Source organism: Canis aureus, chromosome 24 (genome assembly GCF_053574225.1).
Source record: "Canis aureus isolate CA01 chromosome 24, VMU_Caureus_v.1.0, whole genome shotgun sequence".
In the NCBI taxonomy this organism is placed as follows: domain Eukaryota; kingdom Metazoa; phylum Chordata; class Mammalia; order Carnivora; family Canidae; genus Canis; species Canis aureus.
This window is the reverse complement of record NC_135634.1, coordinates 43,402,146-43,427,959: the sequence shown is the minus strand read 5'-3', so window position 1 is coordinate 43,427,959 and position 25,814 is coordinate 43,402,146. Positions and strand designations below refer to the sequence as shown.

Below are 25,814 nucleotides of genomic sequence, written 5' to 3'. Positions count from 1 at the left end.
CCAAGGTTAAATTAATAAATCATCACCTTCATCATTTTTAGGATTAGGCTTGCTCAGAATCATTAGACAAAGAAAAAAATCCATTAGCAAACTGTGCATCCAAATCTAACATGAATGTAGATAGAACTTTAAAGGAACATTTTGTTTCAGTTTGAACTAAAAGGGGAAACTCCTTAGAGTTTAACAAATTTTTAGCCTGAAATAGTCCCACCAGAATATAGGGCTTTGTAACTAGGAAAAGGAATAATGATCAAAAGTAAGATGATGTTTAAAATGTGCCATCTTACTGAATATTAACCAAAGGTCACACTGTATTGCTAAAGTACAGATTGCTTTTTGGACAGGGAATCACTGATCACCAGGCAGGCATTGAGCTTCTGTGACATCAGAAGTTACCCAAGGCACCTGGGTGGCTTAGTGGGTTAAGTGTCCAGCTCTTGAGCTCAGCTCAGGTCTTGAGCTCAGGGTGGTGAGTTCCAGTCCTGCATTGTGCTCCATGTAAAAAAAAGAAGTTACCACAAAATCAGGAAGAAAACAAAGAGGTTTGACAAAAACCAGAGTGTCCTAGGAAAATAGGCAGTCAGGATATGTGTCATATGATACGGTATTGCTGCCTGCATAGCATCCACTGCACCCCGAATCGTATTTCTGGATCTCAACATGGTGTCATAAAAATGTATAGCCTGGTGGGGCCGGTCTGCAACTGAGAGTCACCAGAGGCTGAAGTGCGTATGAAGTGATGGGAAGTTCTTTTCAACACACTTTGCATCCAGGTGTCCTCGTGAAAAGAAGCTATCAGTTCTTTACAGGAAGCATGGGAGGCCTGAAAAATCCCTTTCTGTACTCCCCTTAAGGTCTGAAGGCAAAAAGTCAAATAACAAATAATGTAAATGAGGGCAGAAGGCCAAGTACAAGACCAAAGGGAAAGGTGGTGACTCTAGCAAACTAGGAGTGGGGACAGAGCTACTCGGGCCAGCCCACGCACAGCTCCAGCCCATCTTGGCTGTGTGGGAAGCTGCTGGATTCTGTGCAATCATTGGATTTCTTGTGAATGCTCCTAATTTTTAAATGCTGGCAACTGATTCAAAATATCTTTTAAAGATTGTATTTATTTATTTCAGAGAGAGCGAGCGAGCATGAGCGGTGGAGAGGGGTATAGGGAGGAGGAGAAGCAGATTCCCTGCCGAGTGGGGAGCCCAACACGGGGCAGATTCCAGGACCCTAAGATCATGACCTGAGCCAAAGGCAGATGCCCAACCTACTGAGCCACCCAGGCATCCCTAAACATCTTGTAAACTGTTTTCTGGATAAACAAAATGCATCTGCAGGCTGAATAAGCCCATAGACAGCTAGTTTAGGACCTACTTGTGTTGTAGACAAGAGAATGAACTAACTCATCTGTCTATTTATTTCAGGTCTGCCTTTCTTGAAAACCTAGCACCTTGAGCTCTCCAGTGACATGACCAGTGAAAGAAACTCATCTTTGCATGCTAAAAGCTTTCTGCATAGAAAGCAATGGGGGGTTTGGGTTTGTTTTATTTAACAGCCCTAGTAATTTTTAGTCTTTGTCTTCATTGAGGATTTTCGAAGAAAGCATGAAAATAAAACACCATCAGTCAATTCCCTTTTCCATGTCCCGAGACAGGACCTTTCATTGGCTTGTTTATCAACACCTGTGGGTGTCGCGGGACTGCCATCATCGGAGGGCTGGTGAACTCACTGGGCTGGGTACTGAGCGCCTATGCCGCAAACGTGCACTATCTCTTTATTACCTTTGGAGTGACAGCTGGTAAGCATGTTGATTATTTTTAACCTTAATTTTAAATATATTTGTTGGGCATTTTGACAATGAATATTTGTGGAGAAAAAAGAACCATTGAAATATTAAAATATTTTGTCCTTTTTTTTAAAGATTTTATTTATTTTTTCTTTTTAAAGATTTATTTATTTATTTATTTATTTATTTATTTATTTATTTATTTCAGAAGAGAGAGCCCGAGCAGGGGAGGGAGGGAGCAGGGAGGGGCAGAGGGAGAAGGGGAAGCAGACTCCCCGATGATGAGCAGGGAGCCTGAGGTGGGGCTTGATCCCAGAAAAGCCCTGGGATCATGACCTGAGCCCAAGGCAGACGCTTAACTGACTCAGCCACCTAGGCATCCCAGATTTTGTCCTTTTCCTCCACCCCAGCCCACCAGGAAATACTTTTTTAGTATAAGATATTAAATATGCCTTAAGTGTGGAAAAACAACTTAACAAGTGTACTTGGCCTTCCTGTTAGAATTTAATTAAATTTCCCATGATTGGTTCTAAGTGCTAGTCTTCTCTCTTATGAAGAGTAGGAAAAAGGAAGGTAATAACAGTCTTGGGTGAATAGACCAAATATTAAGGAAATTAATAACATTCTGTCATTTAATAACTACAGAATGGAGCATGAATCATAGAATAATTATTTTCTCCTTTCACTCTATTCAAATGAATGACAAAGCAGCAAAATCCACATATATGTAGAGACCCTTAGGAAGCAAAACTAGAGCAGAGAGTGTCACTCCTCAGGGAACAGGTAAAAATTGGCTACCAGGCAGTGTGGTTTGCATATCCGTTCTGCAAAATACATTTCCAGCTATTATTTCCTTTATCAACGGGTAGCCGAATTCACACAGATAAGAAGTATCTTAACTTGTACAATTGAATTGCAGTGAACTGGATCCAGCTTGACTTGGAGTCCAGAGCTACAATCCTAATAAATGACACACTGACAGAAATGTTGGTATAAGAGTTAAAAGTCAGAATACGGAAGTCTTGCTTTTTTTTCCCCCCCCACTTATTATCTGTGTGACTTCAGGCAAACTACTTAACCCACTTATGCCTCAGTTTCCTTATCTGCCAAATGGGATCATTAAGTGCTTGGTTTAAAGGGTGGTTGAAATGATTAGGAGATTATCGGTGTAAAGCACTCAGCACAATACTTATCACAAAACAGAATCCTTGGTTAAGTGTTAGCTAATATATAATTGTTATATGGAATGTAACATTCTTATTATAAGCTTAAGTGCCTACTTTATGATAGCCGGAGACGTGAACATGAAGACCTCCTCTCCAAATAAGTTGGCAAGCTGATTCTCTATAATTTACATTGATCCACATTTACACATAAAGCACTTCTATGTCCTTTGAATCATAGTTTTAAAACCATGGATCTGAAGGACTTGGTAACAGTTCTTAAAGAACAGCTTAAGGTGTTTTCCTGAGTGTTACAGAAACTTCCCCCCAAATACTCCAATGAATAGAGCCAGCACTGGGATTTTTATATTGTGGGTGAGGAAATAAACACTCCTGCCAAAGCTAGGGAGTGACACTAGGGTCTCCGTGGCACCCCCTGTGAACTGGATGTGGTGGTCACTGATTATATAGACTTGGTCCTAAAAACTGAGACTTGAGATTAATTCCCCTCATTTAGAGATTCCTATGATTCGATTCTTTGTTTAAATGAACTTTTTTTCTTGCAGTTAATTGCTGATTGACCTGCAATTGATATTGTTTCCATAGTCATTCATTTATTTATTTCTCAGGTAGTTCTGGACCCAAGGAAGTAGGAGGAAAATCAGGGGGCTGGTGAAAGGGAAGTGTGTCTTGAGACTCTTTATTACTCCCACTTGTTATACAGGAAAAAAAAAAATCTCTGCAAATAAATGTATCCACCTCCCCCACAAATATATATCAAACTATATTAAACTGGAAAATCCAGCTAAATCAGTTAACTTATATATGCAAAACTCTGGGCTGTCACTAGAGAGGCATGTGGATGCTGATTAGCAATCTAGGCCCTATTTAACAGAAAAGAAAAAAATGGGAAGATCTGCAAAAAGAAAGCACTTGAGGGGCACCTGGGTGGCTCAGTCGGTGAAGCATCTGCCCTTGGCTCAGGTCATGATCTCAGTGTCCTGAGATCAAGTCCTGTGTCAGGCTCCCTGCTCAGTGGGGAGTCTGCTTCTCCCTCTCCCTCTGCCTGCTGTTTTATCTCTCTCTCTCTCTGTCAAGTAAATAAATAAAATATTTTTAAAAAGAAGGAAAGAAAGCCCTTGAGAAACACATTTCACTGTATAATTTACGTTTGAGAAAAAACTTTGCTGATATCCTGCTTCCTTCCAAAAAGTATTTGAGACAGATTTGTTTGTATCTCTCTCTCTCTCTTTTTTCTTTAACACCTAGGCAATTAAAACTGTGTAGGAGTATCCTCCTATTAAGCAGAAAAAAATAATGTCTTACTTAGCCAAGGGAGTCTGGACAGATTTGTTCAGCCTCACCAGAGCTCCATTCTCTTAAGCCTGTCTCCTGAAGACACCTTTCCCCCCATCCCCAGTGACCCAGAATCTCAGGATTTTTTTCTTCCCATCTGGGCCTCTTTCCTCCACCTGGTAGGTAGGGCTGTAAGCTCATCCTCTGAGCCCGTGAAGAGTTATTCCAGGGCCCTTCCCAGGGCTGGACATTAGCAGAGCCTTGGCTGACCACTGGGCTTGAGCCACATATCCCCAGGGCCTGTCCTATAAGCTCATGGAATAATTGTGCTCATTACAGACAACAGAGCCACGTGAGGAGGGGAGGATGCTGGTAAGGACATGGATGGTGTAACAGGGAAATAGATACTTGTGACGTTGGGCATGGATTTTGTTTTTTCTTCATATACTGGAGCATTTATTATTCGCACTAAGTTAGAATTAGTGCTGCTCTTAGGTATCTCGGTTCTATTCCTATTAATCATTTTATTCTGCTATTGTTTAGAAATCCATAACCACACTAAATTTAGGATGTTGGTTATTGTCAGTCACAAATCAAATTTTTCTAAAAATTAAACTCATTTTGTGCTCTCAGCAAAATCTAGACGATGACAAATTTGACAGGACAAATGACCCAGTTTCCTCACAAATAAATGTCAAGAAAAACGAAAGAGAGATAAATTTTAAGAAAAAAATAGAGGAATTTAAAAGAGGCTTAAAAATCATATCAAAGAATAGCACTGTGTGGGCCTTACTTGGATCCTGATTTAAAAAAAAAGTATTTTTAAAAACAGTCATTTATGAGACAATTAGAAATTTGAACACCTTCTGGATGTTTCATGATATCGAGCAAATTGTTCATTTTTTTCAGTTAAGATATGATGATTATGCTGTTTAAAGAATTCTTCTCTTAGAGATTTATACTAAAATATTTGCACTTGACATGATATATGTGGGATTTGCTTTACAGTTAGAGGGAGAAAGGAGTGTGTTAGTGGACTATCAAATATTTTTCTCTGCCTCTTTGAATATTAGGAAGTTAGAGATTCTGTTTTTTATGGACTTAAACATCATACAGATTAATCCAGAGTTTAGTTCAAAATTAAGGCGAGTCATTTTCTTCATGCTAATTTATCACATAATGCAAATTATGATCATTGTCCTCTCTGAGCTTGCAAGGGGGACCTGCTCCCACTTGTGCTGGGAATCACTTAGAAGTTTGCTTAATTGTTCTTAAAACAAGGGTATCCACCTGAAGAGTGGTTGAGGCTCTCATTGATTTCTGACAGTTGCTGTAAATATCACTACTTTTAGGTAAATAAAGGAGGCATGTTGCTTCTGGAGGCTTCTTTTAGAAACTCAGGCTGAAGCAAAATCCTTCATCAAAATCCTACCTGCAGGCAGCCAGGGGGATGAGCATTTTAGGGTGAGAGGCAGTGGGAAAGGACCAGACTCTGCAGTTGGGTCTGAGTTCCACCCTGGATTATCCAGGTCCCTGCAGCTCGTCTTGGGCAAGAAGCTTAAGTCTTCATGAGGCTCGAGAAAGGGGCATAGGGATACCTGGCCGGCCCAGTCAGAAGAGCATGCAACTCTTGATTTTGGTGTCGTGAATTTGAGTTGAGCCCCACCTTGGATGTAGAGATTACTTAAATAAATAAAAGGTGGTGTGGGTTTTGGGGGGTTTTTTTTGTTTTGTTTTTTAAAGATTTTATTTATCTATTCATGAGACACGGAGAGAGAGGCAGAGACACAGGCAAAGGGAGAAGCAGGTTCCATGCAGAGAGCGCGACGTGGGACTTGATCCCAGGTCTCCAGGATCACACCCTGAGCTGCAGGCGGCGCTAAACCGCTAAGCCACCCGGGTTGCCCTTTTTTTTTTTTTTTTAAAGGGTAGACCCACAGCTAACTTCTGGGTTATTGTGAAAATCCAGTCACCTAAAGCCTATAAAGCAACTGGCCCATCATCCATCATTGGTACTTAATTAATGGTAATTAGTATTATAATTGTATGTATGATGGCTCTGGTTTCTCTCAAAGTCAAGTATTTCTGGAACTATTAAATGATACTGAACTAAGGAGACTTTGGCTCTGGGACACAACATTGGTCAAAGTCTCTTTTGTACTCTCATGCTGCCATCCTAATGTCAGGAAGTCTCAAGCCTTAGAACCATATGGAGCCCCATGATCATTGAAGTAGGTCTTGTGGTTTCCCTCTGTCTATACCTAGAAGTTGATAATGCACCCATAACCTCCTGGCCAGTATTTTATTTCATTTCATTTCATTTCATGTCCTTTTTTCAAAAAATAGATTTCATTTTTTAGAGCGGTTTTAGGTTCACAGCAAAATTGAGCAAAAAGTACAGAGAGTTCTGTTATACCCCGTGCCCGGAGCACACACGGTCTCCCCCACCAGCATTTTAATTTTGTTGGTGGAAATCACCAACTGATCCAATTTTCTAAGAAAGACACAAGTGGAAGTCAGAGCTACAAATAAGTATTACGTGGTTTTGACATCCAGTAGCTGGGTATATTTATGGGCACATTCCTTTTATTCTTCCTATTAGTTTGTGCACAAATGGACCCATTCCTGAGGCTTCTGCAAATTGCCCGGACTCGCTCTCCATCCGCTTATACATAAATACTTTCCTGAGTGCTTAATGCAGTTGGCAGTGACAGCAGGGCCCCAACATCAGTTCATTCTTTCATTCATCCGTCTTCTCACCCATTCATTCATTCTGATATTCTGATGTGAGAATGCTGGCTTATTTTATTATTGTAGTAGCCCGTGCTGCAGAGCCCTTCGGAGGGAAATGACGGGCTGGAAGATTGCATGGATGACCCTCACGGTGCTTATCCACCGATTTTTTTTTTTTTAAACAAAAAACAACAACAAAACACTCAAGACACAGTCCCAAACTGGATTTTATTGAAATGCCAGGAGCAGGTGCATGTCAAAGTAGGGAGGGAAGGAAGGAAGGAAGGAAGGAAGGAAGGAAGGAAGGAAGGAAGGAAGGAAGGAAAGGAGGGAGGAAGGAAAAGGAAGGAAGGAAGGAAGGAAGGAAGGAAGGAAGGAAGGAAGGAAGGAAAGGAGGGAGGAAGGAAAAGGAAGGAAGGAAGGAAGGAAGGAAGGAAGGAAGGAAGGAAGGAAGGAAGGAAAGGAGGGAGGAAGGAAAAGGAAGGAAGGAAGGAAGGAAGGAAGGAAGGAAGGAAGGAAGGAAGGGGGTGCAGGCTGTATGAGGTGGCAGGAAGGGGCAGGCCCCATGTCCACGGCGGGCATCCTCTCTCTCCGCCAAGGGCCGAGTGGCTCCTATCACCCTGACCCCACAACAGCTCGCTTGGGCCTGCAGGGCCTTTCCCCCTGGACCGTGGAGGCCCCAGGAGGGACTGGAAGCACTCCTTTTTCTCTCTTGTGAGCGAGGAGAAGGCAAGGATGCAGGAGAGGGAGGTACGTTTCATAGAAACGTTACTTCTTTGTGTAAAAAAAAAAAAATAGCATAAAGATGAACCTAATGAAACGCAGATGAGGAGGGCATCAGTGGCTGAGCATGTGCCTTGGGCTCAGGTCCTGACCCTGGGGTCCGGGGATCGCGTCCCGCATGGGGTCCCCTAGGGAGCCTGCTTCTCCCTCTGCCTGCGTGTGCGTGTGTGTGTGTGTGTGTGTGTGTGTGTGTGCGCGTGTGATGAATAAATGAAACCTTGAAAAGAAGGAGCGAGCTGCAGATGACCTGGGCGCGCCGCGCCCCTGTCCCCACCGCCCCGCAGGCTTGGGCAGCGGGATGGCCTACCTGCCGGCCGTGGTCATGGTGGGCAGGTACTTCCAGAAGAGACGCGCGCTGGCGCAGGGCCTCAGCACCACCGGGACGGGGTTCGGCACGTTCCTCATGACGCTGCTGCTCAAGCACCTGTGCGCGGAGTACGGCTGGCGCGACGCGATGTTCATCCAGGGCGCCGTGTCCTTGAACCTGTGCGTGTGCGGCGCGCTCCTGAGGCCCCTGGCGGCGCGCGGGGACCCCGAGGGCCCGGGCGGGGAGGCGCCGGCTCGCCCGCCGGGACCGGGACCGGGGCCGGGGCCGGGGCCGGGGGCCGCGGGGCCCGAGGAGCAGGCGGGGGAGCCCCGGGGCGCCCTCGGGGTCCTCAAGACGGCCGGCCGGCTGGGCAGGAGGGTCCGCAAGGGCTTCCGCGACTGGTCCTCGGGCTACTTCGGGACCGCCTCGCTCTTCACCAACCGGAGGTTTGTCGCCTTCATTCTCTGGGCTTTGTTCGCCTACAGCAGCTTTGTCATCCCCTTCATCCACCTCCCGGAGATAGTCCATTTGTACCGCTTGTCCGAGCAAAACGACGTGTTCCCTCTGACCTCCATCATAGCCATAGTGCACATCCTCGCAAAAGTGATCCTGGGCGTCGTGGCCGACCTGCCCTGCATCCGCGTGTGGAACGTCTTCCTGATGGCCAACTTCACCCTCGTCCTCAGCATCTTCATTCTGCCCCTGATGCACACCTACGCCGGCCTGGCCGTCATCTGCGCCCTGATCGGCTTCTCCAGCGGCTATTTCTCCCTGATGCCCGTGGTGACCGAAGACCTGGTGGGGATCGAGCACCTGGCCAACGCCTACGGCATCATCATCTGTGCCAACGGCATCTCGGCGCTGCTGGGACCACCCTTCGCAGGTAAGCGCCACGGGGTTGGAGATGCTCCCGGCGCGTGCGGACAGTTGCTTGGGTTCGCCTTTGTATTTGGAGTCCAAGGCAAATGAGAAAGAAGCTCCCGTTTGCCTTCACCCTCCTTCCCCTTTCTTTCTTTCTTTCTTTCTTTCTTTCTTTCTTTCTTTCTTTCTTTCTTTCTTTCTTTCTTTCTTTCTTTTTCTTTCTTTCTTTCTTTCTTTCCTTCTTTCTTTCTTTCTTTCTTTCTTTCTTTCTTTCTTTCTTTCTTTCTCCTTCCTTCCTTCCTTTTCTTTCTTCTTTCTTTCTTCTTTTTTTAATGTATTTATTTATTTATTCATGAAAGACGCAGAGGAGAGAGAGAGGCAGAGACAGAGGCAGAGGGAGAAGCAGGCTCCATGCAGGGAGCCCGACGTGGGACTCGATCCCGGGTCTCCAGGACCAGGCTCTGGGCGGAAGGCGGCGCTAAACCGCTGAGCCACCCAGGGATTCCCCCTCCTTCCCCCTTTCCATTCCGGTCCCCCAACTTGTCACTGGCAAATGGTAGCAAGGGAACGGTCATTCTTTCCAACAGAATGCAGATGAACTCTGATCTTTGTCCGCGAAGGCCAGGCTAGTAAGGTGGGTGATGGAATAATGCGGAAACCCCGGTCCATCGGGGGGAGGCAGCCTCTGCCCACCTCCAACGGATTTCTGACACCAAGAAACATGGAAAATTATTGCCAGATCCTCTACTGTTAGGGTTTTTGTCCTCCAAGAAAAATGAGGACTCTGGGCTCTTAGGTGACAGGTCCAGATTTTTTTAATTGATTTTCCTTCAACTTAATCTCTTTTTAAGTGAACAGAGTTGACATACATTACATTAGTTTCAGGCGTACAACATAGGGGCTCAATAATTATGTACAGTATGGAATGCTCACCATGATGAGTGTCATTACCATAACATTTCCACATTTTTAAAACACGGTGTGTAGGTCCCACACAACACATGTATGAGCTGGATCTAGCCCGGTAACAGTTTCTTGTCGCTGCTATAATAATTGCCACAAACTTAGTGGCTTAAGACAGTACAGATTTATTATCTCTCAGTTCTAGAGGTCATGAGGCTGCAGGCTCAAAGTATCAGCAGAACTGCATTCTTCTGGAAGCTCTTTGAAGGAAAATCCTCCCCCCTCCTTTTTTTAATCTTTTAGAGCTTCTAGAGACCGCCTGCATCCGTGGCTCCTAGGCCCTTCCTGCACCTTCTAAGCCAGTGACACAGCAGTGGTCATAGACCTCTTTCTGATTCTGACTCTCCTGCCTCCTTCTTGCACTTATAAAGACATCTGGGTTACATTGGGTCTGAGGAACAATCCATGATAACCCCCATCACAAGGTCCTTAACCCAGTCACATCTGCAGAGTCTTTTTTTGCCACATAACATGACATTCGTAGGTTCCAGGGATTAGGGCTTGAGCAGTTGGGGAGAGTTGGGGCATTTGCCCACCGGAGGCCCGGAGGCCACCAGCTGACAACACCCAGGGCAAGCTCTCTCACACGTGTTCACCTCAGTTCAATGGAGAACTTACTTCTTGCAATGGGCATACCAGAAATCACAGGTACCGACGAGTCCTATGGCAGCCGGGGACCTCTCTGAACCTGTTGTTTGTGGAAAAACACATGAGGATTGGCCGGTAGTCTTAATCCCCAAGAGGCCCAGGTACTGGACAAAGGTGACAAAGTCCACCCTCTGTCCAGAGATTGGAGGCAGGGGCTGGGGCCAGACCTCAACACAAAGGCGCTATCCAGAGGTGGCGTGCAGGGCTGCCAGGCCAGGACTGGTGGCTTTTGTCAAAGCCACCAGAGGTTTTGTGCAATGCTGTAAATGGACTTGTTAGATGCCCGCACTCCCTGCTCATCTGGCCCCTCCTGGCCCTTTGTTCCTGTATCCTCTGCAGGAATCCCTCTTCCAGGGAACCCAATAGGTGCATGACATGGCCATCCCTGTCCCTTCCTTCCCAGTCTCTCTAGGGATCATACAGTCATCTCCTATCCTAAAACCTCACTGGCTTATATCAACACATTCACTTTAAAGTGCCCTACAAAAATAAAAAATAAATAAAATAAAAATCAAATAAAATAAATAAAATAAAAATAATAAAAGTAATGAAGTTCCCTACAGAATTTGAAGCTCAAGAAAGCAGGGATTTTTGCTCATACAGCTGACAACACTGGCAGCTGGCTGAATAACAGTTTAAGAACCAAGACTCACTTTAGGAAACCCAGCAGCCCACGAGGACCCCTCTTAGGTCAAGCTGCTCCTGTTCTTTGCCTGTATGCAGAGATGCAGGCACAGCATTTCTAGGTGAGGGTCAATAACTATATAAGTGCAGCAAACTGTATTGACAGCTGTAAAGTCAGAACTCGCTCAGTGATCTGTAGAATTCTCAGTTAGGGATGCATCTGGCCATAAAAGAACACCCCACCAATGGTAGCTTAAACAGAGATTTAATTTATTTTGCATTGAATATAGCTGACATACATTACATTACATAATTGTGTCGCATAAACCAAAATCTATAATTCAGAGATACAGGATGGTGTTGAGACAGCGTCTCCAAGAACCTCCTGGCCTTTTCCTCATGCCAGTTGCCTCATGGCCACACAATGGCCACTGCAGCTACAGCCCCTACATCCTCGTCTGTAACAAGGAGGAAAATGGGAAGAAAGACTCCGTTTCAGCAGACTTTCGTTTTCATCTGATTGGCCAGAACTGTGTCAGACAGCTAGTCCATGCTTCAAGGGGAATTGTATTTTGCTTCCTAGCCTCTGTAGTCGAGGAGGGAAAAGAAAAAAGAAGGGAGATTGGGGGTTGGATCAGGCAACCAACAGTACCTTCCAGAGATGTTAAAATGAAATATCCATTAAGGGGATGCGGATATTATCGGTGGCTCATCCGTTCTCTTGCTGAAGGTTCTCCAGTTATATTGTCTGTGGGAATGGAATCTGTCGATGGTTCTTCTCATGATCCAGGCGTACTTTCTGCTTCTAATAGTCGGTCTGGGGTTGTTTTTACACCGATCCACCAGTTTTCAGTAGCAGCATCCCAACACAGCTGTGAGGTGCGGCTTAGGCAATTCATGATCAATCTTCATTAGAGCACCGACGTCGGCCTGCATGATTTCTTTATCTCATTCCCATGTCATGTCCTTCTCAGCAAATAGCATTCCAGAGCACTTTTTGGAGGGGAGGAGAAAGGAGTTAGAATGGGAAGCAGGGAGTTATCTCCAGCCCTCAGTCATCAGGCGTTACCTCTGCCTGCTTCAGGGTCCTAGACGTAAGCTCGGTGGCTGAATGCCATCCATGGACTCTGAAATCAGTGTTCTGCTGTGCGTCTCTAGGCCAGCAACCGAGGGGACTCTCTTATTATGTGTTTCTTCTCCTTGCACTGAAATCATCCACCAAGAAATGCCAAACAGCATCGTTGGCTAATGGCGTTGCCCTTAATTCACTGACTTTCCAGGCCAAAGAGCCAACGTCCAGTGAGATGTAAGCCTGCTCTTTTATGCCTCGTAGCTCAGAAGCTACTGGCAGTACAAATGACCAAATTACCACTTAAATCCTTGCTAGAAATTTGAGGTGGGCCAGGAATTATTACCTGCGGGGTTTGCTACAGGGAAAATTATTGTTCACGTTACCTTTTTCTTTTTTAATGGGTTCAGAAATGAATGTGTTTTCCATTTTTCAAAGTGGTTTCTACTGGCATACAGAAATCTGGCACCACTCACTAGTGTGTTAGACAATCGCTCGGTTCCATTTAGAAGAATGTACAATCAGAGAGTGAACAGACATTTCAGTTGTATCATTTAGCAACAAGACCTTCTTGATCTAATTCATTTATAATATTGTTGGGCATTCAGTTCATCTCTGTAAAGATATAATAATAGTGCGTACTTTTCTAGACGTTTTCAGTGTAAAATACAGCAAAACGTGGCCACCAGAGTTGCCTAAATCTGCGTATACCTCCTCTCTTTGCCTAAAATATAACAGCATAGCAACAATTTGCAGTGTTTTTCCTCAAAAGCTGGAAATACCTACTTAATAAATAAGAAAAGTAGCCATCATTCCTCATCTGACAGCTCTAAGGAAAAGTGAATGCAACTTCATAGGGAACCAGATTTTACTTGGAAGCTGTTGATTTGAATTGATGGTTGGATCGGAGTTGCCAAGGATGCCAGGCTCCGAACCAAGGAACCGAGATCACACCCGTAGGGAGAGGTGGTGAAGGATGAACGAGGTGGGCAGAAACACCATTTCTCTGAAGAGTTATGTCCCTGTGTGCTGGCGATCAAGCACATGGTGAAGTCCTATCTCTCCTGACCCGCTTTGCCTCTGATGCAGGAATGGATTCGGTTCAAACCCGCAGAAATGTTACAACAGGCGCCAAAGATCAAGGGCAGGATCCAGAGTCATTTACAAGTAAATCCTAAAGGTAGACCAGAGAAACCTAGGGGATAATTTTCACATAAAATTTAGGACAACTGCTCCAGTTTGTTACTATGAAATTGTTTGGAGGAATTGGGTGCACTTTTTAAAAAACGGACACACGAGTTACTTTTATATATTTTTTATTTTTTTACGAGTTACTTTTAAAGATAGACCCCCTTTTACAAACATTTATACTTTTTGAGGAAAGAAAATATTTTAAAATATGATGGACTCAGTTTAACAACTGTAACAATGTATAATGTACTTAGCATTTTCTGTCGTCTGCAGGGGCAAGAGGGGGGATCGAGCGGAAAGCAGGGGATGCTAGGGTGTTAGGGACGATGGTGTTTATTACCGTCCCCGCAGGAGGGGGAACTGTATACGGACAGACAAGAAACCAGGAGAAAATGTGTTTAAAACTCCAAAAATTGGTGGCTCATGCTCCCGGTTAAGCTTGGGGCTCCAGGGGAAAGAGGGAGGTAGGGGCCACATCACAGACCCCCGGAGCTTATCATATTCAACTACTTCAAACAAAAAAGGAAATACGTAGTCTGAGCTAAATACAAATTAATTTTCCAGTAAGTTAAGACTTTGTCCCATCTCCGAGATCCATGTTCAGCCGCAATGATAGTTCAGCTCATTTCAGATGTCAGTGTTTGGGACTCACAGCCGTGATCTCAATGCTGTCACCCAACTGTATGAAAAGCACAGATTTAACTATTGAGGTGACAAGAGCAGCTTTCATAGAGGTTGAGTGGGGTATGAGAACCTCATTTATATTTATTGATTGTTTTTAATTGTGGCCTCTAGATAGCCCTATTGCACACTCAGTTTATAGACACAGACCGCACCTTGTTCCCTGCGAGGGGACCCTTCACTTCTGCCTAATTCAGAGGCTGGAGGGTGTCACACGGCGACACTGAGCCGAGTTGGGTGCGTTCTAGCTCATATGTCATATCCCAGTGTCTTCCTGATTCAGTTCTGAGGCCGAACCTTTGTTTTTGGATTATATATTTCATCTCCCTCGTTCCTCTGGTTGCAAACTGGAGATTAAGAAAAGCCAGTAGAGCTTTTTCCCAACGCTGCATCTCAAGAGTGCGGGGTTTTCCTCTTCCGTGTGTTTGGATCAAATAACAAAACTCCAAAAAAGTTGGTTGACTTTTCAAGTGTATCTGGAGTCCACAGCTTGTAAGTGGTTAAAATATATAAATGTTTCATGCAGGCAAGTGTTTGTTTTCCTTTATGACTACCTTGACTCACCCAGGCCTGTTAATTATGCAGGAGATACAATAAGGAGCGAGACAGACCATTGCCAGGAAGTCAGAGGTACTAATTGGCACATTTAGCAGTTGCTTTTGTGTAGCTGTTTGTTGGTGGGAGAAGGTTCAGTTGCATTTATGCAATCATGTGCCAGTTAGATATTTCTTAAAAAGACATTTTTGCCAAGTGGTCACGAAACACCACGTTTGGTCCTTAAGTCATTCCTGTTTTCTTTATGTCTTTGCTAATATGTACCTGTTGATATGAAAAAAAGCGAATGTTCAAAATTTACGTTTTTACCATAAATGAAATTCTTGTGGATGGCTTCAACCTCTCAGTTCACATGGTTTGGCTACGTGGGGACTGCGACATGTGACTGATTCTTAGATTTAGTCACTGAAATCTAATCACATTTCATTAGTTTCTTTAAAAAAAAAAAAAGATTTTATTTATTTACTCATGAGAGACACAGAGAGAGAGAGAGAGAGAGAGAGGCAGAGACACAGGCAGAGGGAGAAGCAGGCTCCACACAGGGAGCCCGACGTGGGACTCGATCCCAGGTCTCCGGGATTGCGCCCTGGGCTGAAGGCAGATGCTTAACCGCTGAGCCACCTAGGCTGCCCCATATTTCATAATTTCTGAGAATTTTTTTTCACACTTTAACACTTCTGAAATTGGAATGCATTTTACAAAGTCCCAGAAAACAGAGTCGTATTTTAACTGACAAGGATATTTCTTTCTTATCGCTACCTAAAATAATGATGCATCATGCAACTCGTGATACCTTAGAATCCTTGAAGTATAGTAGTATTTTGCGGAGTGCCTAGTAAGATTATTATATGAAAATTTTAGGTTATAGTATTAAAAACTGATCATTTAGTCAGCATTGAAGGTTGTATCCTTGACAATTTAAAGTTCTCTGTATATAGAAATACTAAAGTTTTATAGCTGTAAATGTGAATTTTATAAGACATGGACCATCCTTCTAGAACAGATGTTGACTCTCAAACATTCCACAGTGAATGAAAGTTCAAATGTCTTCTGCTCAGCCTCTTTTGATATACCCTAGAAACTTCTTCAGAAGAGTTTCGACGGTTTGAGAAAAGATTTGTGGTTATATTTGTGAAAAAAGAAAATCATTAGGTTCACTTTTCACGGCTGGCTGTGCCAGCCTGAGAGACTCAGGGCTGGGAGCCAGATTCTCCCAAGGGTCGGCCAGCTACTGTTTCCGTACCTTAAGCACTTTGTAAGGTATTCTAGCAGCTTGGAAGCTAAATGCCTGCCATTTTCAGGTCCTGAGAACTCTGGCTTATATAGCCTGGGCTTAAAAATGGCTAAATGAAATGTTTGGGGCACTATATGACATATAAATAAGTTCTTATAGAAATATTTACAGGAGCAATCATTGTGTTCTTGACTTTTAGCAACTATGTTACGCTGAATAGATTCCTTTCTGTTTTGCAGGCTGGATCTATGACATCACAGAAAAATACGATTTTTCCTTTTATATATGTGGCTTACTCTACATGGTAGGAATACTCTTTTTACTCATTCAGCCATGTATTCAAATGATAGAACAATCCAGAAAAAAATACCTGGATGGTGCCCACGTTTAGCGTCCTGTTGTGTTTCCTGGAAGATTTCTTTGTGGTACTCATGCCTACCTCACATGGTTGCTGTGAGGAGCCTGTGACGTTGTGGGGAAGCGCTCTGTATGGTTGCTGGCACTGTCACTTGTAAATGCCATGGTCATGACTTCATCTGAAAGCTTCACTGCCTCTCGGGTTGGGAAGAAGCAATGCGCGCAAGGTATGTAAGACTTACCTGCTTTTTAGAGATGACAATGTCCTTCGAAGACGGCCTGTTAAATAATTGGTAGAAATGCCCTTACAGAAACTATTCCATCATCACCCTCTGGGCCTAAGCTTTTAGATACAGCTTTTGAAAAACAAAGATGAGGAATAAAATCTTTTCAACTCGACTACTCCTTGTACGGTGGAAATAAATTATCGAAGTGCTTCTGGAAAGCTTATAGGTGAATGGGTTTCAAGCACAAGAATACGACGAGGCTTCAGAACGTGTTACAGGTCACTGTTGATCTAGTAGTCAAAAGCAAAGGTAGGCTCTAATTTCAAAGGTAATACATTTAGTACAATTAAAGAAACACAGTTTATATTTTTATGGAAGAATTTTGCAGCGAGGGAGCACAGGTTTTCAATCTTCCTCTAAGAAAAGCACCTATCATCCATCCTAATTTAGTATTATTTAGTGATTAACTGAATCCTAAGACAAAACCTAGATAAATAATAATGACTTCCTTAGCAAAAAGCCGTATCTGTCACGCAAACATGGAATCAAGGGCTATGGTTCGAGCACTTTTACTCATATCATTGGCCTCTTCGTTTACAAGCATGATCTGGGGTTTATGAGAATTTTTTTTCTGAGTTTCTCCCGCCCACTAAATAAAACAGAGAAGCAACTACTGGCTGATATATAAAGTTGGCAGTTAAATCATCTGGAAAGTGTGTTACTAATCCAAAACGAGCGACTCTCAAGTTGCGAGGGTAATAAACGGAACGAACTTGGTCTACACGTCTGTGCACTTGACGCTGGAGTGGTGGTGACCCTTGGTCCTTCTCTGGGGCCTCTTGTTATAGAGACAGTTCATCTGCCTGAGCTCGACACGCTTTTAAAAATTGTTCTGTTCATTGATTTCATATGCAAGATAACTGTAATCCATGACATCAAGTAACGCTCTTCCTTTATCCGAGATCTCTATTTTTCTAAGCCAATTTTCCAACTGCAGCGTGTTCTCCCCCAGAATCATTTCTGAAATCTCGGGCTGCCTTACTTAATTACACATATTTTAGAACCATTTCAATTTCTACTCACAATTTGCTCCTCCCACACATACAAATCCTTTAATGCCATTGCCAGTGTCTGGGGTCAAACGCATCTAAAGTGAGCACAGACCATTCTCAATTATCCTTGGTTATTAGAGGCAGGAATTATACCAGCAATTGGCATCACCGAGTGTTACCCCAAGCTTGATTTTCACCAACAGTTTCAGACTTTCCCTCCACCGAGTGCTTCAGAGTTGTTAACAAGTTTCCTTCGTGTTCCATCTCCATTATTTCCTGTTTTAACGTCTAGTGGGAGGGGTTGTATAATCAAAGGGACCACCAAAATCACAATATTAATAAAAGGCAGCTAATGGAAAGGAGAAACAAAAGCATGGTTAGTATACGCACTCAATATTACCTCTAATGACTCAAGAATCGCCTGTAAATTGTTATAGATAATAAATTGCATGTCATCCTCCATTTGGTTCAACACGACGACCTATTTGTTATCATTACAGCTTTGGCTGCTGTTTTAGAATCCAGCTGTCTATTTTAATCAAGGTATTCCTAAATCCTGAGGCAATGCTCTATCTCTCTCTCTAGATATTTACTGTAAAATCAGATAATTAGACTGAAAAAAAACACATGACTACATGACTTCCATTACTTCCATTTTCAGACAACACCGAATTAAGTATTTTGAATGGTGCTATAGCCAATGCGTTTTGATGCTCGCGCTGCTGGCTGTGCATCATGAACAGGATCTTTTTATCCAGTTACACGGCTTTCGTTATACCCAAGTTAGATCGGCTCATGTGCAGTTTATACAGGTGTTCACTGACTCTCTGCATTTATGGAATGGTGATTTCTACCAAATCAGAAGTTCCTATTTTACAAAAACAATAAAACCTGCTTGCAATATTCATGTTGATAAGAGAATAAAAGAGAATGCTATGAAGAATCACAGCAAATAAATGAATACTTCTCGTTTAAACTATGTTATTCCTTACAGTTCTTTGACAATATTATAAAGGGTTAATTGTATATTTATACCATGTGTTTATAGTGTGGCCCTCACATACCCAACTAATTTTTATTTACATATGATGAAATAAATTTTGTCCTCTTTAAAGATGGTCAGCGTGTCTTTGTATAAAATCTCTATTTTCTTGGCCTTGAGGGGGGATGTCCTAAACCGAAACTGATATTTATCTATTTGGTTCTTTACCCTGGAACAGTTTTTCTCTAGATGTGGTCATAGAACCACCTGGAGAGAATCATGTACGGTAGTTGTTAGAAGTGCTCAGTCCAGCTATCACATTTGAAATGTACACATTTAATCCAGCAATTGCATTTCTAAATTTTCTCCTACACATGAACAAAGAAAAACGAACAAAGGTTTTTTTGATTTGTTTGTTATGTAAAAGACTGGAAACAATTTAAATGTCCATCAATGGGGAACTGTAAAATAAAGTATGGTATTTACGCAACTATTTCTTTAAAAAGACACACCTATAAAATTAGGAAACCTTGTCCAAAATATATTTCTAAAAGAAAAAGGCAAGATAAAATATATTTAATGTGCTTCCAATTGTGTTTTTGTTAACTCCAAACAAAGGTTATTCATATGGCTTGTATATAGAGGGAGAACATTTCCAGAAAGAAATAGAAGAAAACATTAACAGTGGTCAGCTCCGAGGAGGGAGGTTTGGGAACTGGGGTGGGTCTGACTGTTTTTCCTCATGCACATAATGCTTTCTTAATTCAAAATGTATATACAAAATTATTTTAAATGCAGATTCCTGAGGCCACTTAAAATCTAATGAATTGAAATCTTGTGGGATGAGGCCAATGAACTTGCCTGCTAGATCAGGTGATTCTTATGCACACTGAAGTTAGAGACCCACTCTCAACATATTTAAGATTAAAACATTCCAAACAGGGGTGCCTGGGTGGTTCAGTGGGTTGGGTATCTGCCTTTGGCTCAGGTCATGATTTGGGAGTCCTGGGATCAAGCCCCACGTGGGGAGGGTTGGAGGAGTCCCAGCCCAGCGGGGAATCTGTCTTTCCCTCTTCCCACTGGTCTCTCTCTCTCAAATAAATAACTGATCTTTTTAAAAAAATCCAAATCAATTTCATATACTTGTCCTGACTCTCTCACATTGATTATTTCCTTTTATACAACATTCTGGTCAATTGCTATCTTTGGAGCACCCATAGTGTGTAATATTTTAATTTTATTAGGGCTTTCTGTTTCCATGGTCCTTTTCCAATCAACAAATGTAAACTGAGCTTCTATAAGAACAAAACAGGCAGAGATAAAGCACCTGCCCTCAAGTAGCCTGCGTGCAGAGGTACTTTGCTCTTGCAACGGACTGAACGTACCAGTGTCATCACAAAGCTGAGGGAAATTGGACTCATCATCTGTTTAAATGAAACTGTAACTGATAGTATAAGATGCATAGAGGTTTTTTTTTAATAAATTTATTTTTTATTGGTGTTCAATTTGCCAACATACAGAATAACACCCAGTGCTCATCCCATCAAGTGCCCCCCTCAGTGCCCATCACCCAGTCACCCCCACCCCCACCCACCTCCCCTTCTACCACCCTGCATAGAGGCTTAGTAGAAGATTGAAGAACTATCACTAGGTATAGCTACTTGTCAAGTGCTATACAGACTGCTACAAGAGCTGGATTTACACATCTCAAGCTCTTACAGTCTCAGGTCCCCTTGGCACTCTGAAAAATAATCAAGACAAAATTATTTTAAATGCGGATTCCTGGGGCCACTTAACAAAGATCCTTTGGGAGATTGTACCTCTTACTGATCTTTACCACATTCAAAATCAAAACTCAGACATTTAAAAAAATATGCATGCATTACTTCATTTTAGAACAACAATTAAGGAGCCTACTATTAATATAAATAGCACATTTTTATGAAAAGTAGCCAAATTTTCCTTTTTTTTAGTAAGAATAATGGTGTTGTTTTACATTTTTGTAAATTTCTTTAATATATGGCTTTATAGAAGACAGCTGGATTCTCATCTTTCTTTGCTTCTGTATTCAATCTGTTGTGATAGGTGGTTTTGATTGACATACATGAAGAAATGTGTATATATCAATATGTAGTTGGAAAAGGGAGGAATATTTTATTTTAGGGTCGAGGACTATTTTAAGTCTTTTCAGATAATTGTAGGGTTTTTTTTTTAATTTTATTTATTTATTCATGAGCGATACACAGAGAGAAGCAGACACAGGCAGAGGGAGAAGCAGGCCCCCTGCAGGGAGCCTGATGCCATACTCGATCCCAGGACCCCAGGATCATGACCTGAGCCAAAGGCAGACACTCAACCACTAAGCGACCCAGCTACCCTGTAGGGATTTTTTTGATACCATGCCAAAACTCAACACACTTATATTTCTTACAGGTTAGTGGCAATGTGGAATCTGACACAGTATCAATGAACTTTTTGTACAATCTTCACATTAGAAGCCATTGATCTGTCTTGCACTTTGGTGAATCTTTTGCCCAGTTATGATTATGTAACATAAAGCTTTAGTCATTTGGAAAATACGGGTCCACTGAGTCTTATAGATCTTCCAGATGTTTTTATATTTTATACAGTGTGTTTAAAAAATCACATGATATTGTGTGGTTCCATTTATATGAAATATCCAGACTAGACAAATCCATAAGGACAGAAAAGCTTATTGGTGGTCGCCAGAGGCTGGGGGAGAAATGGGAATGGGGAGTGACTGCTAGTGGGCACTGCTATCAGGGTTTCCTCCAGGCTGATGAAAATGTTCTGGAACTAGATACTTGTTGCATAATTTTGTGAATATATAAAAACCACCCAATTATATGCTTTCAAAGGGTGAATTTCATGGTATGTAAATTCTATCTCAATTGGCAAGTGGACAAGCTCATGGAGGTTGATATAAATTATCCAAAATTCTAATTTCCTTTTGAAAGCTTAAATATTATCATTGGCAACAAATACTGCAGTTATTTTCCTTGAAGTGACAGCCTCATTTTCAATAATGTGTCTGCCAAATATAAACACGGCATTTCATGGAAAAGGCACCAGTGAGCTTGCAGCTTAGTTACAGAAGTGCTTTTCCCCAAGACAACCATTGGACTTTGATTTACAGCAGCTGTGCTTTGTACCGACTTCCCATTTTGTCACACGGAATATTAAAAAAAAGATGTGGACTCAAGAGGAAAGACTTAATAAAGGTAAGGTGATGATAATTTTTACAGTTTCAACAAAGATAAGTGAATCCGGCCATTATTTGGCAGCAAACGCATGGCAGGGAAAAATACAATGACTTCCAGGACATTCTTCGGCCTGTGCTAAGGCGCCAGTAGTTTTGAGCCACCGTTGCTTTTGCACCATCAGTGCAAACATCAACACAGTTGCTCTGGGATCAGCCATGAGGGTGAATAAAATTGTTCAATATTGTGAATGTTTCAGCACCACTTGAGTTTGTTTCCAAGCATTCCCATAAAAAAAGATCTGGGAGGGATCCCTGGGTGGCGCAGTGGTTTAGCGTCTGCCTTTGGCCCAGGGCACGATCCTGGAGACCCGGGATGGAGTCCCACGTTGGGCTCCTGGTGCATGGAGCCGCTTCTCCCTCTGCCTGTGTCTCTGCCTCTCTCTCTCTGTGTGTGTGTGACTATCATAAATAAATAAAAAAATAAATAAAAAATAATTTATAAAAAAAAAAAGATCTAGGAGATGAGGGGATGGCTTGGGTGGCTCAGTCGGTTAAGCATCCAACTTTGGCTCAGGTCATGATCTCAAGGTCCTGGGATCGAACCCACATTTGGCTCCCTGTGCAGCAGGGGATCTCCTTCTCCCTCTGCCTCTGCTTCTGCCCCCATTCCCCGCTGTGCATGCCCTCTCTCTCTCCTTCAAATAAATAAATAAAGTCTTCAGGAAAAAGAAGATCTCGGATTAGCTGGTGCTGATACCAGATGAACACAAGCAAACTGGTGAGTCTAGCCACTTCTATTGATTTGTCCATGTGTATGACGAAAAGTACAATACCGCAGAGAAGATACTAACTCAGCCTTCATGTTTGCAGCTAAATCTTTAATTTGACAAGCTACTGTATCATTAGAAAGTGGCACTGCTGTGATTCCTTTTGCTGACTCTCCATCCAGCAGGCATTCAGCAGCGTCAGCTGTACGGGCGCCTGTGCCTGTCTCCAGGCAGTTCAGTGCAGTCACTTCCCTGCGTGGTACTTCAATGGCTTTTGCGTTTCTTGTTTGAAAGGCTGTAATGATCAATTTTTGGCTTTTAATGAACTCATCACATCTACATTTAAAATATTCACTTCCCTTTTCTTGAAACTCTGCATTATTATTCTCAAAATGGTGCCACAACTTTAAGAGGCACCAAAAAGGTAGAATTTTAACATCATAAAGCCAAGGAAAAGATAAATCTTAAGAAATAGTTTGTTTCATATTTATACTTTTTTTTAAAGTAGATTTCAGTTTCCTCTTTTTCAGCATCTTTAGGCTTAGATGGTGCAGCTGTGGGCTAGGAAAACAAGCTTCCTAATCTCTTTTTTTTTAAAAGCAAATGATCCATCCTTGAATATAATAAAAAATAAGTAAATTTTTAAATTTTAGAATAAAATGCTATTAACTTCTAAAATCATGAGTTTTATATAAAGTTTAAAACCTATAAATTGGGCAGCCCGGGTGGCTCAATGGTTTAGCACCACCTTCCGCCCAGGGCTTAATCCTGGAGACCTGGAATCGAGTCTCACGTCGGTCTCCCTATATGGAGCCTGCTTCTCCCTCTGCCTGTGTCTCTGTCTCTCTCTGTGTGTCTCTCATGAATAAATAATAAATAAAATCATAAAATCATAAATAAATAAATAAATAAATAAATTCTATAAACTATTTGGCAAATTATAATGTAAAATAAGCCAAAAGGTATAGTAACTATTGCTGTGTTTCCACACAGGAAGACTTCAGGATATCAAAATGATTTATTCCATGATAATGAAATTACATACATTCAGCAAGTATAACAAAGATAGCTGGCAAGAGCACAGTAGAAGTTCTGAGAATGAACTGAAGCAGTCTCTGAAAAACAAACATATTTATACCCAAGCCTACTACCAAAGAACATTCTAGAAAACACAAAAATAGACAAGCATACATTCCACTAGCCATCGGATCACTAGCACCATGACAGGTTATATAGCCTCTGAAACATTCTACTCTTCACTTGTGAAAGAACGAGGGCAGGGATGCCTGGGTGGCTCAGTGGGTTAAGTGTCTGCCTTCAGCTCAGGTCATGGTCCCAGGGTCCTGGGATGGAGCCCCAGGTCGAGCTTCCTGCTCAGAAGGGAGTGTGCGTCTCCCTCTGCTCATTCCCCCTCCCCCCCCCCACTCATGAGCTTTCTCTCTCTCTCGCTCTCTCAAATAAAAGAGGAAGAAAGCAGTGTGTTTACGGAGTATGAACTTGCTGCTGGGTAGAGCTGTGTTGTGTTTACTCGAGCATCCCCAGTGCTGAGTCCAGGGCTTGGTGCCGAGTAACTAATAAATAAACAGAGTTTGGAAATGTGTTAACCAGGAGAACACAGGGTAACAGCTGAAGGAGTCTCTTCAGAAGACTGCCGAGGGAGACAGGAAGACCAGAGGACAGAGTGGGAGCACTTGGGGGTGGTAGTAAATGAAGAGTTAAAGAAGTTTGGTGGCTGCCAAGGAGAGAAACAGGATGGTACAAAGAAGGACAGTAGAAGTGAAGCTTCTTTCAAGGAGAGATGGATACATGGAAGAAAAGGGATGGGGCTCTGTGAGGAGAGTCTGAAGGTGAAGGAAAACATGGAGATGGGACAGACCATGGTCCCTGCCAATGGGAAGGAGTGAGCACTGGAAATAAGGTATCATCCGCCTCTGAAGGTAGAAAGAAGAGAAGGCAGGGCCAGGACAGGGACATTTAAAGCTGGAGAGAAGGGCGCCAGGGTGGCTCAGTGGGTTAAGTGTCTGCCTTTGGCTCAGGTCATGATCCCAGGGTCCTGGGAACGAGCTGAACATCGAGCTCCCTGCTCAGTGGGGAGCCTGCTTCTCCCTCTCCCTCTGCTGCTCCCCTCCACCTGTGCTTTCTCTTTCTCTCTGTGTGTCAAATAAATATTTTTTAAAAAATTAGGAGACAAAATATGCTGGAAAGTTTACACTGATGACTTCTGCAAAGTGGGAGGCAAAGTCTGAAGAGCCACTGTGAAGAGTCCAGGAAATAGATGAGACAAGAAATGGGCTGTTAAAGCAGTGGCAGGAAGCCAGAGGGGGCCTGGCCAGATTCTGTAGTGCACCAAGGCGGAGCATCCTAGCATGTTCTCCAGCGATGCTCTGCAGTCTGCAGCAGGGAAGAAGCTGTCTGCCAGTCCAGCAGACACCGAAGACAAAAGAAGAAGAGCTGTCAGGTGTCATTAAAGGTGTCACTGCTCACAGAGTCCAGAGAGGGCAGGTGACCTCATACAGCCAGGGCTGTAAGAGTGAAGGGCTACTGGATGAAGAAGAAGAGATGGGTCTGAGCAGGCCCAGTTTAGAGCAGAGAGCAGAATCACAAATGCTTGGAACAAGTGGCTCCTCAAAGGGGAGCCTGGCCTCACCCCAGAAATCCCAGATGTGAAGGCTACAGAATCGCCGGCCTTGTTGGCCGTGTTGCAGTGTGGCTTACATGGACTGGAGGTCTCCAAAGTCAAAATGTCCACAAACATGGAAATGAGGAGAGAATGCTGATGCTGAATTAGGAAGGCTGGGGAGCAGCAGCATTTGTCACCCAGGAAAGGAGAACCGAGTCATGCAGAGGGAAGAGATCACCAGAGCATTTTAAGAGCATTAAAAGTGCCACAGATGAACTGTATGGACCTCCAACAATGACAAGCAGGGAACGTTGGGTTGAGGGTCTCAAAATGGCACTGGGGAGCCCCTTCCACTGTCAGGTGAAATAGTAAAAGGTAAGAGTCTTTAGGAGGGACTGGTTCCCAAGTGGGCAAAGTGGCAGGAAGGAGAGGGGACTGAGTCTGAATGTCCCAGTGAGCCATATCCCTTGAATATAATAATAAAAAAAATCCCTTACTTAGTTTTCTTGAAGAGTGTGTGAAGGCTTTGAAAAAGAATCAACTCCTTTGTTTAAATGAACTCAAGATGCTTGTTGATAGAAAAAATGGGCAATAATTTAATTCATCAAGAACACAGATGGAAAAATCCTCAACAAAATACTGTCGAACCAAATCCAACAATACATTAAAAAAAATCACTCACCATGATCAAGTGGGATTTA

The 25,814-nt window shown here is 42.9% G+C and overlaps 2 protein-coding genes across 3 annotated transcripts in view; one reads left to right on the top strand and one right to left on the bottom strand.

Annotated features, from left to right (window-relative positions):
* SLC16A14 (solute carrier family 16 member 14) overlaps positions 1 to 18,635 on the top strand; it is a 31,197-nt gene extending 12,562 nt beyond the window's left edge. Inside the window, exons 3-5 of the mRNA XM_077869127.1 lie at positions 1,646 to 1,789; positions 8,037 to 8,942; positions 16,125 to 18,635. Coding sequence (XP_077725253.1) covers positions 1,646 to 1,789; positions 8,037 to 8,942; positions 16,125 to 16,276 — 1,202 coding nt within the window. The 3' untranslated portion in view covers positions 16,277 to 18,635. The remainder of the gene's footprint in view (positions 1 to 1,645; positions 1,790 to 8,036; positions 8,943 to 16,124) is intronic.
* A 3,624-nt stretch (positions 18,636 to 22,259) lies between these two features.
* Positions 22,260 to 25,814, bottom strand: part of FBXO36 (F-box protein 36) — a 106,964-nt gene continuing 103,409 nt past the window's right edge. Inside the window, exon 6 of one of the 2 annotated variants that reach the window (XR_013363317.1) lies at positions 22,260 to 22,788. Coding sequence is in view for 1 of the 2 variants with exons in the window: in XM_077869130.1 (XP_077725256.1) it covers positions 22,738 to 22,788 (51 nt within the window). In the remaining variant the exon portion in view is untranslated. The remainder of the gene's footprint in view (positions 22,789 to 25,814) is intronic. The other variant, XM_077869130.1, reaches the window with a different exon arrangement.